General features: G+C 41.1%; 1 protein-coding gene across 1 annotated transcript; it reads left to right on the top strand.

Moving 5' to 3' along the window:
* The first annotated feature begins 1,146 nt into the window (after positions 1-1,146).
* Positions 1,147-8,427, top strand: and2 (actinodin2). Its single transcript, XM_037535466.1, has 5 exons — positions 1,147-1,176; positions 2,165-2,248; positions 4,414-4,458; positions 5,412-5,563; positions 6,788-8,427. Exons 2-5 carry the CDS (start codon positions 2,185-2,187, stop codon positions 8,036-8,038), a joined length of 1,512 nt encoding a protein of 503 aa, XP_037391363.1. The 5' UTR covers positions 1,147-1,176; positions 2,165-2,184; the 3' UTR covers positions 8,039-8,427.
* Positions 8,428-17,160: the final 8,733 nt, after the last annotated feature.

Genomic DNA, 17,160 nt, shown 5'->3' with positions numbered 1-17,160 from the left:
GAATCCATGTGTGGAATGTGTGTTCTTTCCAAATGTGCCTGTCAACCTACACCTCTCAGCTATATCTGCCCAGATTGTCTGCTGTCTGTGTCTCTGTCTGGCCCATCTGTCTGCTGTCTCTGGTTGTTGCTGTTATTACTTTTTCCTCTTCTTCTACTTTTCTTCCTTTTTTCTTCTCTTTTCTTCACCACATTTCTTTACTTGGATGTGTGGAGATAGTTGGGTATTTGGGGGCTTATGGGAGGCTAGGGTACATGGCTTCACTTCTAATTGTAATACATCATATGATATCCTCATTGTTATGAAATGTGAATTGAATGACAATAAAAGCAAAATAAAGGAGAAGATTTATTGTTTCCGAAAGGAGGGCTGGTGTTTTGGCCATCGCTCTGCTGAACCGATACAAAGTCAAGAGCTGAAAACTTATTTTGGACTTCTAACTTGACTCTGACTTCTAATTGGGTTTAAAGTACAATCATTTGCTTTGAGGGACTCTATACCTGAATTATGTTTAATTTGTTAAATCAAATGACTGAACATTCCATTTGGTTTCTAACACAAAAAAAATACTACCGAAACTTTAACAAATGTTTCAGTAGTGACTGTTTTTGTAGTGACAATTTCAGCTAACTATGAGCAGAACTCAAAGACTCTAACCAGTACATTACTAGAAAACACAGTGCTGAACAGTTTTACACACATAAAACTATAATAAATTGAATTAAAAACACAAAAAGTTTACTTCATTGCAGAAAATATGGGTTTTAGTACTTTGAACTAATATGGTAGAATGGTCCATATTGACCTGGGTTAGTTACTTCAATGAATGAATGAATGAACCAGTTCAGGTAAAGAGGCCTTCCTGGATCAACAGAAGACAGACAGGTCTGAATTCCAGGCTATTCATTAAGTGCTTGCTTCTTTGATTCTTTGATTGTGTCTAAATGCTCCTGACTTTTTGCCAGCTAGAGTCAGCTTCACTTCCACAACCCTGATTGGTGGGGAGCCTGTTTTGCATGAGCCAATCCCAGCAAGGACAGAAGCAAATCCCAACCACATGCCAAGCCTTTTTGCTTTTTAATGATCAAGGAGCTCCTTAAAAATGTCGCTCTCCACAGCCGCCCCTCAACAGTTCTTCAGGGGAGAGGAGAGTGCAGAGCTCTTCTGCTGAATTAGGTAAGTGTTCCCTCAACCCAGTGCAGAAAGAGGCTTTAGGTCAGGAGCAGAAGTCACTTCATTACTTCACAAACTTGCACCACATCACATCAACTGAGTGTTGAATTGTGAATTATGGCAGCTTTATTCTTACATCAATTACTGCAAGACTGAAATGACTGGATCCAGTTAAACCAAACCGATGACCTAATTTGACTTTTTATTATAATGGGTTTATACAGGAACGATAGTGTGGAGATGCCTTGTTCTGTTATTATGCTTCTAAACTGTGCCACATTTGAAAACATATCTGTTTCATTTATCTTTAAATGAGATTTCTACCTCTCGCTTTGTGTATTTATCTTTTTAATGTGATGTCATTGTTTCATAAGATTTAAATGACTAAAGTGTATTGCTATATAATGCTGTAACTAAACACTAACTTCACTGTAAAAAATGCTTTATGGGTTTAACTCAAAAATGATTTCATATGGTAACATGTAAATGAACTAGATTTATTTAACCTGAATACTTTGAAAGAATCACTCTTTTAATCAAAGTGTTTTTTAGTTGCATAAAACTAGTTCAATTTTGAGCGGGTTGAATTCAATGATATACTAAGGTTGATTGAACTAATGTTGTTCAATACATCTGGGTTTAAAGTGGTCACTGTAGTGGCCGGTTTAGAACCCCACTCAGAAATAGAGAAAGATGTGAGATCAGTAGTAATGAGATTAAGCAGTTTACTAAAATATAAGCATGAGCACAAGCAATGATGCTCAAAATGTCTACCATTTTCAAACCGTTCTGTGCGATGTCATACAGCTGTTTCACTTCTCTAGCTTTGCGCAGGGACTGGAGAGGCAGCTTTAGTTTTGGTGGGGCATTGGTGCGCTGCTGATGGATAAGTGCTGTGTATATCTGCAACCGGGAAGTTTGTTGCAGAGTTCTCCTTGGCTTTTCTCTGTAGGTGTGATGTTCACTGTGTGCATTCTGCTTGTTTCCACAGGAGCTACTGAATGCAGAAAAATGGCTAAACTCAAGTTGTCCTTCCTCCTTACCTGTACTGTGCTCACAGCCATCTTCATGCCAGGTGAGAACCAAGGTCTTCCAAAAAACCTGAAAGTGTTATCTTCCTTTAATTATGGGACACACCCAAAATAATTTTTAGATATTCTTGTAACAATTGAAAGTGCTTGAAATCTCTATTCCTCTTGCATTTGATTTCTTCTCTTGTGGTTTTTCAATTGTGCGGTTTCATGTACAAAAGATGATGATGGCCATTTTCCAACCTCTCTTTATCCCTTACCATTAAACAGGCAGTTTTTGTTCATGCTTTTAACATAAATGATTATTCTGATTGTCTACTCTGTATTGCACCTCATTCAAAAAGCAATCAGAGCTGAAACACTCCCTATAACCTCAGCGTTAAATAAGTTACACATCCTCCACAAAGAACACATTTCTGCCTGTTTTAATGCATAATCACTATTTATTTGCTGTTTTTTAACGGAAAATTAAATATAAAACATGGCCTGTGCGAAAGTTATGACAAATTCTCTATTTTATGTTGATTTTTTTTCCTCCAAAATGTTAAACTCAGCAAATAAATAGAAACTGCAGACTAAAATGGCAGAAAATGCCAAATGTTTGTTAACTTATTTTTACTTAGAAAATCAATAAAACATTCCATTTAACTTGGGTTGTTTAAACTATTGCATAAAAATGTATCAAACACCTGTCATTATTTTTAAAAAGGGATGAAAACAGGGTCTTCTGTGATGGGCCCCTTATCATACTAAAGGCTAATCATCTGATTTTGTGACGGTGTTTGTCACAGCAGGAAATGACATGATGTCAACACTCATCAGCGCTGAACCTTTCAGCTGTTTAAACCACCAAAAAACATACTTATACTTTAATACTTTGGAAAATAAAGACTGTCAAAATATTAAGTATAAGTAAGTGCACAATATCAGACAGACATTACATGCAGAGAATAAGATAAAATGAATATAAAATATAATGAAATAAAATAAAACATTCATTCCTACCATCACTCACTCAGACACACACACACACACACAATGGGTCTAAAGTTAAAGTGCTGAGTGCAGCAGCAGTTAAAGGGTGTATAGTGGTAGAGAAAAGGATCAATGAGGTAACATTGGTCAGATAAGTGGGGTAATGTGGCAGGTAAGTAAGATGCTAGAACACTGGTTTGAGACAGCATTTCCAGAGGATGGAGTTGAACTTGATACTTGATACTATATACCAGTATTTTTGAAGTGCATAACTTAAGCAAAATCTGCACTTCATAGCGAGGAAGTCACTTTAATGAACATTGTGTTGTAAAATACACCCCCAATATATTAGAAGAAACATTTTAAAATGTAGGCATTGCAAAAAAATTTCAGATTTCAAAAGGCAAAACATTAAGTGGGCAGAGTATATCAAAGATATATATATATATCAAAAGCAGTATATTTAAATATAAGCAGTATATTTAAATCATAAACATTTTTACATGTTCACTTCCCATGGGTTTTTCATCATAAACAACTCAAAAGAACTCAAAGAGGAGGCTGAGTTTCTGTAAAACACAACTCTGTTGAACAGTAATGTCTTTGCAGCAGAAGTGCATTTTTTGCAGTAATGAAACAATAGGCACCAGAAGTCGTTTCATATTCTGCCGACTCTGCTCTTTCCCCTAGACCATAAACATCTAAAGGCACCAACTGGTGGTGCAGACGTATGGCGCGCATAACGTTAGCTATACAAAACGTTTCAACCCCCTTCATCTTCTTTTACAGCAGTGTGATAATTAATGTGGCAGCCTTCAGGTACGCGGCCCATGCTCTTTGTAGTTTAATGGGTGCCCTTGCAGGGGGCCCCAGTAGCAGTAAGACCACATCTGACAGCTCTCAAATGCATCAGTTTAGCGGAGTTTACCTGTTAATATCTGAGATTAATATTCGGCAAGTGTAAGACTTACCATTACTATGAGGCTTAACTAATATAAATGATAATAACTACATTGAAACTATTATGGAAGTTCTGCAGTTATGAGATCGCCTGCGGTTCTTTAGACTTTAAAAGGGTTAATCTGCAGGATATGGCAGGATATGGGTTCCAACAGTAAAAGTTCCTGCTGCTCTTAAGTGCTTATTAGTGGGTCAGTTTTTTTCCACGCTTGTGCTATGGGACATCTGGTTCTTCACAGTTCATGTTGTTTCTTTTTGTTTTAACGTCTGACAGATTTTCTGGGGGCCAGTCCAGTCAGGCACCAGGACAAAGAGGAAGGTGAATGACTCTTATTTTGATAACACAGCAAACCAAAATGGACTGATTAGTGGCTGATCACTATTCGCTGTTGTCAGAACAAAACCTCAGTTCTCCATTTTTGTCGATTTTCCATTTTTGACATGATTTGAAGATGCACGTTGGCCTTTATATTGTGTGTAAATTTCATGAAGGAGGGACTAAAATAAATGGGCAAAAATTACTTGGAAAAAAATCTGGTTCCATTGACTTACATGGAAAGTAATGTATGTTTTGTCCTTCTCCTGTAAAGTTACCATTTTGGAGATATGAGGTTTTGTTCTGACAGCAGCATATTACTAAACAGTGATCAGCAAACATTCATTTTGACATCTTTTATATTATTATATAAAAATATATATATATATTTACATATATGACCAAAAGTTTTTTATCCTACATTTCTTCTGAAACCAGGGGTATTAATAGAAGGTTCACTTCCAGGAAAGCTTTACAGTAGAGGTTGGAACATTGCTATGAGGCTTTAAATGCATTCAGCCACAAGACCATTAGTGAGGTCAGCTGTTGATGTTGAATAATTAGTTCTGAATCACAAATGCCCCTCCAACTCATCCCAGAGGTACTGGATGGAGCACCATCAGTCCAGAGAACACAGGTCCACTGCTCCACAGCCCAATGCAATGGGACTTATACAGCTTGGCATTGGCCATGGTGAACACTGGCTCATTCAAGCTGCCTTTGTTAGCAATGAATGCACCTTAAAGTAGCTGAATTCAGTAATAAGAAGAGGTGCCTGGATACTTCTAGACGTATAGTGCATGTATAAGATGTATAATTTCACACAAATGCAGCTTTATGAATCACCTTTAGACCACCTTACAAAAACATACATTCAGTGACTTACTAATTAGAAACTTTAATTTTTTTCATAAAGTAAATTTTACTTCAATTAGAATTAAACAACTTCTTTGCAGGTTCAGTGGCTGAAGCTGCCGAGGAGAGGCTGGCTAGCTCATCAGCTCTGAAAAAGTTGAGCCGTCACAGGAGGAATGTGGCATATTACAAACGCCTACCAGAATTCTGGGGCTGGTACAAGTACTTCATGGACACCCACAACCAGGAGGGCGTGAGTAACCTCACACAAATAGAGATGACCTGATACTGCTTTTAACAATTTTGAAAACTTTTTTTTTAATCTACTGAGCTATAAAATTTGCTATTTTGAAATGATGCACTTCACTGGAGCATCTAAAAGTCATTCTCAAACTACCCAAATTTTCTATCACCCAAAAGAAAGAAATCATTATGCTTGTTGTATTTAATCTCTGCAAGCACTTTAGTCTTATTTCATTGTTATGTTTTGGTTGGAATCAATAGGGTTAAATGTCCAGTGCAAAAACGACCCAATCAGGATTTTTCTATCTGTGCTATTTAGTCAGATACAGGAAAGCGAGCTCTCCCATTGGTTAGGACTTCAGGAATTAAAGTTCTAACATGTCAAATTAATCACCACCATAAATAGGAACTGATAGTGGATTCACATTTTGTTGTAGGACCAATGTTTTGAGATAAAACATCACTCTAGGTCTTTTGGAAGTCCTTGATTCATCACTGACTGTGAATATATAACAATCTAATAAGAGCATCACAGTTAGAAATAGACAACAGCAGCTTCTTTATGTCAGGGCTCTTTGCTAAAGGAGTGACTGTAAAACTATTCCAAATAAAATATGTGTGTTTTTTCCCCTTGTTTTGATGGTATGACTAAAACTGAAGGCCTATCTCTAACAGTAACGCTTCAGCACAGTGTAAGCATGTGCTATTTCAGGGTCCATTTGTTACTGAATTGAGTATATAGCAGTTGTAGGCTGGAGGTTAGGGAACTAGCCCTTTGACTGGAAGGTTGCCGGTTCAATCCCCAGGGCCGACAGCATATGACTGAGATGTCCTTGAGCAAGACACCTAACCCCCAATTGATCTTGGCAAGTGTGCTCACTGCCCTCTAGTGCGTGTGTCTATTCACTAGTGTGTATGTGGTGTTTCACTTCACAGATGTGTTAAATGCGGAGGTGGAATCTCCCTGTTTGTGGGATTAACAAAGTATCACTTAATTTATGTTTTTTTTCCCTCCAATATCCAATTCTCTGCGGATAATAACAGAATACCAACAGACCTCAATACTGAAATGCCATCTACTAACAATCAGTAATGAAAATGAGAAATGAAAATGTGGCAGCTGACATGCAAACAAGCCATTATTCAGAGTTTATATTGTCCATTGATATAACAATTAACATATGTTGATTTGATAGCCTTTGATAACAATTAATCTCTGCTTTTATATCCACAGATTGAAAACCTGGATCAGCTCTACCGAACCTACTTGCAGAACAAGCACAGGGTGGAGGAGGGCCGTTCCTACAACCATTACCTCAACCACCTGAGTGAGATCTACAAGGCCTGTGCCAACTCAGATGACCCAGACTGTGTTGCAGAGTCCACCAGCAAGCCTACAGCTAAGATTGTCATGCCTTCTGCCTTGAAGCAAGGTGTAGTGAAGGTGTGCAACCCATACCTTGATCCATACTGCATCTTTGTTCATGGTCCACAGGCACCCCCTGAGGAGCCTTCTCCTCCTCCAGTCAAAGCTCCAGCTCCCATCTTCACTCCCGTGCTCCCCATGCCCTTGAATACCCCGCTGGGCTACTACTATGCCCCAGTGCTGGATCCTTTCTTATCGGCTGAGCAGAAGTCCGAACTGCTGCGGATCTGCAACCCTTCAGACGTTGAGTGCCTGCAGTACCACTTACGTGCTGCCTATGGTTACAAGCCTGCTCTGGGCCCAGCACCTTCCTATGCTCACTTAGGCTGTGATCCTTCTGTAGACCCCTACTGCATGTCTACACTAGCAGCCAAAGCTCCCTCTGGTCTGTACCATTTGTATCCTAACTGTAATCCTGCAGTTGATCCTCTTTGTGTCTTGAATGTCGCTCCAGCTGCCCAGACAGCAAGCAGTGAAGAGGCTCCCAGGGAGCAGTATTGCAATCCACTGTTTGACAAAGACTGCAATCCACTCACTGCTACCAAACTGGCTTCACTTACCAAGCCTGTGCTGGAGTACACCCCTCAGGATGAGCCTGCACCCCTCAACCTGGCTTGCGACCCCCGCTACGACCCATATTGCTTGATGGGGGGAACAGCTGCCCTGATGAAACCACCGCCACTCCTCCCCCAGTTCCAGACCCGCTCCCAACTGGGTGTCAGGGGCAAGACGAAGGAAGGTTATGACTGCTTCGTCTTCTACGATAAGGACTGCACCCCTCTGGAGGCACACGACTTTAAAGCAAGTGCTGCTAGCACGCAGTCAGACTGCCACCCCTATGATCCTAACTGTGGCAAGATTGCCCCGCAGGCCTCTACTGGTGCACTGGCTGCCAAGACAGTGCGGGATGGTATAATCGAGCCTCATCCTGATTGTGATCCCGAGATTGACTTCAACTGCCGCCTGCGCCGTGCTAAGACTGCAGCCAACAGCGAGCAAGCCGAGGAACCCCGAGATGAGCCATCCCAGCAAGAAATTGGCCAGGAGGAGCCAATTTAGTGTAGTGTAGCACCTGAGTACCTAGTCCCACGATTTGAGGATTTCCTGAGAGGTTACATGAGTCACTACAAGAAATAAGTGGCTATACCACTGGCAGAGAAGCTTTAAGGTGCTTTTACGTGAACTCACCAACATGCATATAAACCCACAGTCCTCACATTGGCACACACCTGGTGATTTAAGCCTGCACTCTCAGCTCAGAACAGTGCAAGAGGCAACTAGTTTGAGAGAGAATTGTCCTTTCTGATAGAGGTAGCAATACACAACTTATAGTCTGCCATCTCTTCAACATGCATTAGGATTAATCTTGAAAATAGTGAAATAATTAGTGTATTAATGTATTTTGCAGAATAGATGTAGTTTATTTGAACATGGCTTAGTAGGCATTTATTTCATAGGCATAATAGTACCTTCCTGTTTTGTACATTGTCATTTTTATTTCAGTACATGATTATTTCTGATAAAGCTATTTAATTTTAACAACTATTCTCAAGTCAGTATTTTCATCTGTGTTGTATGCTTATGTTTTGATCCTAAAATAAACAGCTTTGGAAACGATTATGTTTTTATGTGGTTTCAATATGTTATATGTACTGCATTGTACACAGACTGGAGACTGATGTGTAATGTGACAGTATGTAGGTTTACAGGGTATCTGTAATACAAAATGATTAACAGGCACTATCTTATATTTCCATTACTTTCCATTACAAAAATGAAAAATGTTACTGCTGCATGTTTTTTCACCCTATTTTGAATTTTTTGTAAATGCACATTTGAAGATCCCTCCTCCCCAACATATATAATTTTTTCATCACAAACTGAAATATGAACTGCACAGATAGATAGACAAACAAACAAACAAATAAATATATAAATCTAGATATATTAAAATACATATCAGATGAGGCTTTTTTTTTATTGTGCAGGCACAACAACGAATCTCACCGAATTTGCCCCCAACACTATGGGCGTATATGGAGCCACATTAGCTTAGACCTGCATATGAGCATGTCTTATAAGTCCTCAAGATTTATTATTCAGTTACTATGAATGATTCAGTTCATAGTTATTAAATAATAAATCTTAAAGTTAACCTGAAATCAAAGTTTTTAGTTCATGTCCCTTGTTATATTAAGCAAGACCATTAAGCACAATAAGAAGGTTTTCCTGTAGTCTTCGATTTAAGTGTAGTGGCTTTTGCTGCATCACTGTGCATCTGCAAAAATATTATTCAACAATAATGTCACGTCATCATCTTACACTATGAAAAACATCTATAAAAGGTCCAGCAGCAGGAGTGCCAGACAAAGCCTAGCAATTAACAGTAAAAGTATGATTTCTCAGTGATGGTAAAAATCTGTAAAATGCAGTCACATCATTTCTTAGAAATACCTTGCTGTAATTCAAAAGTTTCACTAGATCAACAAGTTATTCTGGCATAGAGTATTTTACCATAATTACAAAATTATATAACAATCATTACAATCAATACAAATATCTGTGACATTTAAATTGACATTTTTATTTCTGTAAATTAACAACAGCAGTACACCATATGTGTGTATAAAAAATGTACAATGTTTTATGTCAACAACATATTGTAGGCTTTAGTGTAAGACAAACAACCCACCAAACATGATGGAAATAAAGTCAACAGTAAGAAATTAGCCCAGCTGTACTGATGCCCCAGATCAGCATGAACTCAAGAAATAAATACTAACTGCTGACTTTCTATGGATTCCCATTAGATGGACTATAAATAGAACTGTGTGCTAACAAGCTGCCTGCCTTTGTCTTGTGCACAAGGTCTAGAGAAGTCAACGTAAGGGAAAGAAAAATAGAGGAGATGAGTCAAGAGCAGTCCATGTTCACTTCTTAGTCTTGCGTGAAGCATCTGCCTGAACCTCACCACAAACATTTGTCCAGTAGTTACTTGTAAAACAAGGGTGCACTCAGTGATAGTTTTAAAGGAGAGCAGCACGCACCACACTAATGAGCACTTACGGGCTGCGGGATGTGGAAGTATGTAATAATTGCAGGAGTGAGCTTGGAACTTGGATTTGTGTGAACTTGTGTAAAGAGGAGTCATATAGGGAGATGTCGAGGTGGAGCTGTGTGGAGGAGCTGTGTGGTTGAGCTCTATGTTGAAACAATGTGGTGGAGCTGTATGGTGGAGCTTTGCGGTTGAGTTGTGTAGTCTACCTGTGTGGTGGAGATGTATGGAAAAGTCATTTGGTGGAGCTGTATGTCAGAACTGTGTGATGGAGATGCATGTAAAAGTCAATGGTAGAGATGTGTGGTGGAGTGGTATGAAGGAACTGTATGGTGGAGCTGTATGGTGGAGATATAGGGAGATGTCATGTTGAAGCTGTGTGGAGGAGCTGTGAGGTTGAGCTCCATATTGGAGCAGTGTGGTGGAAATGTATGGTGGAGCTTTGCGGTTGAGTTGTGTAGTGGACCTGTGTGGTGGAGATGTATGGAAAAGGCATGTGGTGGAGCTGTATGGTGGAGCTTTGCAGTTGAGTTGTGTAGTGGACGTGTGGTTGAGAGGTATGGAAAAGTCATGTGGTGGAGCTGTATGTTAGAACTGTGTGATGGAGATGCATGGAAAAGTCAATGGTAGAGATGTGTGGTGGAGCGGTATGAAGGAACTGTATGATGGAGCTGTGAGGTGAAACTGCATGGTGGAGCTGTGTGGTTAAGTTGTATGGTGAAGCTGTGTGGTGGGACTATATGGTGGAGCTGTATTGCGGATCTGTGTGGTGAACCTATATGGTGGAGCTGTGTGGTGGGATTGTATGGTGGAGCTGTGTGAGCTGTGTGGTTGATGTGTTGTGGATCTGTATGGTGAAGCCGTGTGGTGGAGCTGTGTCATTATCATCATTGTCGTTAACGGCTTAATCCAGATAGGGTTGTGGTAGCAGATGGGAGAGCAGAGAATCCCAGATGACCCTGTGCCCCGCAACTTCCTTCAGCTCATTCCCAGGGACCCCAAGCCAACTTGGAGATTTAATCCCTCCAGCGGGTCCTAGGATGACCCCGGGGCTTTATCCCAGTAGGCCGTGCTTGTATACCCCCACCGGGAGGCGTCCAGGGGGCATCCGAATCAGATGCCTGAACCACCTCAGCTGGCTCCTCTCCATGTGGAGGAGTAGTGTCTACTCCGAGCTTCTCCTGGATGGCCGAGCTCCTCACCCTATCAAATAGAGTGTAGCCCACCACCCTGCAAAGAAAGCTAATTTCCGCCGCTTGTATTCACAATCTCATTCTGTTAGTCATTACCCACAGCTCATGACTGTAGGTGAGGGTCAGGATGTAGACCGACCGGTAAACAGAGAGCTTTGCCTTATGGCTCAGCTCCCCCTTCACCACTACAGTCTGGTACAGTGACTGCATTACTGGTGCTGTCTGTCCCAGCCTGCGGCCGATCTCACAATACCTCTTCCCATCACTCATGAACAAGAGCCCGAGATACTTAAACTCCTCCACCTGGGGCAAGTCCTTTCCCCTTACCTGGAGTGGGCATGCCATCCTTTTCTGGGCTAAGACCATAGACTCAGATTTGGAGGTGCTGATCCGCATACCACCCGATTCACATTCAGCTGCAAACCGCTCCAGTGAGCGTTGTAGGCATCCATTTGATTCAGCCAAAAGAACAACACCCTCCGCCACCCTCCGGCCTCCACACATAATGCCCTCCTGACCTTGGCCACACCTTGACACCCTTTCCATGAATATCACGAACAGGAGTGGAGACCGGGCACAACCCTGTCGGAGCCCAATGCTAATACTGAAAAGGTCCGACTTAATGCTGAGTATACGAACACAGCTCTCACTCTGGGAGTACAGGGATTAAATGGCCCGGAGTAGTAGATCCAGTACCCCATAATCCCCCTAGAACCTCCCACAAGATATCTCGGGGAACACGGTCGTAAGCCTTCTCCAAATCCACAAAACACATGTAGACTGGGTTGGCAAACTCCCATGCCCCCTCAACAATCCGTGAGAAGGTGAAAAGCATGGATCCAGGAGTAGGTCCCTATCCTGGACAGGGTACACGGTATTCTGTGCCCATTTTTCATGGTGGGTTTTTTTGGATCGTGTTAGTCTGGGTCTTCGCTCCAGACCTGTTTGCCCTGGGAGACCTTACCAGGAGCATATTGCTCCCGACGACTTAGCTCTGAAGATCCCTAGACCACACAAGCCCCTCCGCCATGACAAGGCCCCGATCCAGGAAGGGTGGAGCTGTGTGGTGAACCTATATGTTGGAGCTGTATGGCGGAGCTGTGTGGTGGAGCTGTGTTGCGGAGCTGTATGGTGAAACTATATGGTGGAGCTGTATGGTTGAGCTGTGTTCTGGATCTGTATGGTGAAGCCGTGTGGTGGAGCTGTGTGGTGAAGCCATATGGTGGAGCAATGTGGTGGAGCTGTGTGGTGGGACTGCATGGTGGAGCTGTGTGGTTGAGTTGTGTTGCAGAGCTGTGTGTGGTGAAGCTATATGGTGGAGCTGTGTGGTGGAGCTGTATGGTGGGACTGCACGATGGAGCTGTGTGGTTGAGCTGTGTGGTAGGACTGTATGGTGGAGCTGTGTGGTGAAGCTATATGGTGGAGCTGTGTGGTGGAGCTGTATGGTGGGACTGCATGATGGAGCTGTGTGGTTGAGCTGTGTGGTAGGACTGTATGGTGGAGCTGTGTGGTGAAGCTATATGGTGGAGCTCTTGGTACTGCAGGCTGTGTGAACTGGAATTCAGGATGGAGTGCTTCAGTCAGCACAAGCTGAGTTTGTGCTGACTTCACCCTCCGTGGCCTGAGCTCCCCTAGAGACGGGTGGAATATCATTATCTGGATCAGAAAGGGGCTGTGAATGGTAATGAGGATAAATATATCCTCCGCATAAGCAAACTGAAATTAACCATATGTTTAGATTACTCATATGCAGTGGTGTTGCAGGCTCTCTCATCCAAATGTAGTCCATGTCCACAAGCAGATCCTCTTTATGAATGCAATGAGGTTAAAGAACATCGGGTATGGCCATGTCTTATGTCTTATCAATGATCATATATACAGTCCAGTAAAAAAATATTTAAAATAGTTAAATTATTAAAAAGCAAAATCCAAAAAAAGCATTTTCTTGAGAAACAAAAAACATCTCTTGCAATAATTTGTATCCCTACATACATATATTGCTGCTGTTGGAAGAAAACCTTGTATCTCGATTTTCATAGTTTTTAAGTTTTTGACATAATTTGAAAAAGGCTGTTGCTCTTTTACATTGTGTGTAAATTTCATGAAGAATGGTCCAAAAAGAAAAAGGTCCATTGATTTACATTAAAAGTAAAATGACCTTTTTGGAGACACAAAGTTTTCTTCCGACAGCAGTGAGATCAATATATATATGGAGTTCTTTTTGTTTAATCCAAGATTATTATATAACTCTATTAGTCTCAAAAACTTTACATGAGACGGAAACAAACATTCTAAAATTGTAACAGAGCTTAATGCCACAACATTTCATTTTCAACAAGTCAATTTCAACCATTTCTACTAGACCATTCATCATAAAATTAAAGTGGTGACAAAAATGGGAATCCAAGTGATTGTGAGACTATTATAAGACAATTATGTTCATGAGTTCATGCTTAGCAGCAACAAAACAACAGACTTTCATCACAAAAATGCTTTCTAATCATTCTGGAGGCCCACTGTAGCCATGCAGCAGTGTAACAACAAACAGTCAGGAATAGCATCCTCCTTAAAGTAGCCGTATCCTGCCTGCCCCAGAAAAGCCCAGCATCATCCACTGCAGTAGACACTACTCAACAGCTCTAACAGCAATACAGCCCTGACTATAAGAACACTACATATTTATGACTCTCAACGCAAAAGAAGAGACTTTATAGTCACCATCTTTACTAATGTACCTCACTGGACCTGCTGATAAAAAGGGTGCAGACGTTGTTGTATGGTAGCCTTCACATAAGGGCTTTCAGATAAGTGTCATTTGTAAAAGGCATCCAGGATGGAGGGGCAAGGTCAAGCTGTGTGCCTTGAATAGGTTTTTCCCAATGTTTATACCGTTTCATAACCTAATGTTTTAAAACAGAACAATAAAGTAAAAGCTCGAGGATGAGACGGGGTGTGTGGAGTCAATACAACGTACAAATATAATTTCATTTATGTTTCCTGACTAAAGGTACTGAGCTGTATCCTTGAGGGGACCACCCCAGTGATAAGAGGGGTACTGCCCCAGTGAAGTCTACCACCACTGTGAATCTTTGCTGTTAAGTCTACAATGCACCCCTTCACATCAATATCTGAATACAATCTGAATATTTACTTATCTCATTATGCAAAATTTTGAAAAACTGGCTAAGTTTCCATTTAAATATGTACATAATTTACACATAATTAAAATATTTCACATCAACACAATTACTGTCACAAGTAAATTGCAAAAACCAATGAGTAGATGTAATATGCTTAATCCATGTGGTACACATTTGACTTGAGTCAATCCAGGGCATTACTTTTTTTCCAAGGGATTTTTTTAGTTCATTTATTTTTAAATTAAATTGTTCATTTGTTTAATTGTTTAAACAAATGAATGACTAACATAAAATATTCTGACAAAATGACAACATCACAGCACAGATCACATCTTCAACGGTGAGTGAGATTGAATCTTACATCCAGATTACTCTGTTTTGCTCGCTGCCATATGCTTGATGTCTAAGCTGATATTGGAGGCTTGTGTCAGTTGTCAGTTGCCATTTCTGCAGGAGAGCAGAGCTTTCAATCTCTCCGCGTTTCACGGTCCGGTAGAGCGCTCACACCATCACCATGATCAACAACCCCGCTGAACACTCCCTTCACAAGAGCCTCAAAAGAGCAGCTTGACACCTCCTGAAAGACATCCCTGAGATTTCAGTGGCAGATGGTGGTAGCTGATGGGCTGTAGATTCTTCAGAGAGATTCGGTTAAGAATAGGAGCTTTTTTGATGAAGCTCTGTCAGTTCCCTCAGATCTGAAGGGAAAAATGAACGGATGAATGAAAGGTGGAAAGTGAATGTGTAGAGATTTCAGAAACAAAGCTGAATAGTTTTCTGAATATATTACAAAATAACAAGCATCTAGTATCGATATTTAAGCTAAGCAACGTATTTAGAATACAATTTGATTTTGAAATACCCCATAATTCAATAAAAAGCTCAAACTATATTGCGTTTAAAGATATTTCTGTAGCTCATTTTAATTATGAATATAAATAATTAATTATCTGTCGCAGAGGAAGCACCTAGCAAACAAAACAGCCTTCATTATTTAAGCAATCTATAGCACTAATCTGGATCTCACTCACCCTCACATGGTATCTTTAACTCTTGTTTTGAACCAGAAACTTGATTTCCAAACCAGGCTAGTTAATGTACATTTTTGTGCAGGTACAGTCCAAATTCTTCAACAGAAATGTGAGTAATTGACCTATCCATGCCCACAATGCATTCTTTTGTAGCAAACGCTGCAGAACAAACAAAAACCTGAAATAAGCTGCTTTGTGAAAATAAAAGGCATCCATGTGGTTGAACTTCAAACACTTCTGTTTAAACTGTAAAAGTAACATCTTTTTCGTGGCTAGTTTTGCCTCGTCAGCGCCTCTTCCAGTTCAACTCTGCCACTGGCACGCACAGTAATGCTGTAATAGCAGATTTGTTTATAAAGGAGGAGACTGGTCTACGGTTGAAACATGAATGGGGAAAGCTTGGAATGCTTAACATGCAGCGTGTCCCAATTCAGGGGCTGCGTCCTTCAGAGGCTGCATCTGAAGGCCAATTGCGTCACAGCGGCACGGCTAGGCCGTCCCATTTCAAAGGCTCCTTCATATGCGGCCGAGAAATGCGTCCCAACGAAGAATCCAATGGGTGCATCCATTGCCAGCCAACATATCCCGAGGTTCATTGCGGGCCAGCGAGGATTCGAGAACATGGCGGGATCAACAGAAATGTGAACGGCAGCTGAAGAGACACTTTTAAATAGAAGTACTGGGTTTAAAAGAAGGCAAATGCCTAACGATACAAATGTTTAAAAAAAAAATGACATCAGTAGCTGGTGGTGCAGCATCTCCAGCTCTGAAAAAAAATAAAATCAAAGTTTCTGGCTCCATCTTTAAAGAACTTCAAAATGACGGCGTTTCGTGATGCAACAGTAAGGCCTGGTACAGCAGTGCTGTGAGGCAAACAGAAAATCTGCCATAGGGCAGACCGTCTCATTTCAGTTCAGCCTTCACCGGTCTAAGCAGACTTCGAAAGACGCGATCTACAACGGCGAGGATCCAGCCCCTGAATTGGGACACACTGATGGCCTCTGTTTATGGAGAAAGTCCTGCCCTTAAATACAAAGAGCCAATCAGCTTGCTGTTTAAGTTGTGAGCAGCCAACCCCCCAACCCCTCCACCTCCCTGCAAATGCAGCTGCCAAAACAAACCCAAAAAAATTTTGCATGTTACTGACCTAAAAGCTACAAACATTTTAAGAGGTTTTGACAGATTTTATCATTAATTTCAAATATGTTTCTGAAACGGTAATTTGAGCTTCAGTTTCATGTTTTTAGTCTTTCTTCTTTTAAAGAGAGGACTCTCGTTTAGCATGGCTGGAAATAACTGCCCTGCGGCATTGCAAAGATGGCCGCTGAATAGGCTTTGGAGGTACGTCACATTACACCAACTAGTCTGTCAATTTTCCCACCCTCTGAGGATAACGGCGCCTCCCGCTGCTGAAGAAGTGAGAAGTAGTCTGTGAGAGCACAGTCCTGCCAGGAGGAACTGCCACAGCAGAACACACGAATGAGTCCATTACTGAGCTGAACTGTGTTGTTGTAGCTAATCAACTCTACTCAACTTGGAAACAACAAGGACGGGTTAGCCACCATGCTAACGCTGACCACACAACAAATAATTACAGCATGACATTTCAGACAAACACATATCATGTGACTTATATAGGCATTTTACAAAAAACAGGGTCTTGCTACAAATATTCTGTAAAGACTGTGAACCTTGTAACCGTTGCTACAACCAGGCAGTTGTGAGTGGAGCTTGGAGAGGCCAGTTCCTAAGCAGTGTTAGC

This window comes from Pygocentrus nattereri, chromosome 2 (genome assembly GCF_015220715.1).
Source record: "Pygocentrus nattereri isolate fPygNat1 chromosome 2, fPygNat1.pri, whole genome shotgun sequence".
Classification (NCBI taxonomy): domain Eukaryota; kingdom Metazoa; phylum Chordata; class Actinopteri; order Characiformes; family Serrasalmidae; genus Pygocentrus; species Pygocentrus nattereri.
This window is presented reverse-complemented; position numbering and strand designations above follow the sequence as displayed.

Excerpts from the sequence above, each read along its gene's own strand:
- and2 (XM_037535466.1), top strand. The coding sequence starts at position 2,185 with ATGGCTAAACTCAAGTTGTCCTTCCTCCTTACCTGTACTGTGCTCACA. Across the intron at positions 2,249-4,413 it reads CACAGCCATCTTCATGCCAG|ATTTTCTGGGGGCCAGTCCA; the intron begins GTGAGAACCAAG and ends AACGTCTGACAG. Across the intron at positions 4,459-5,411 it reads GCACCAGGACAAAGAGGAAG|GTTCAGTGGCTGAAGCTGCC; the intron begins GTGAATGACTCT and ends ACTTCTTTGCAG.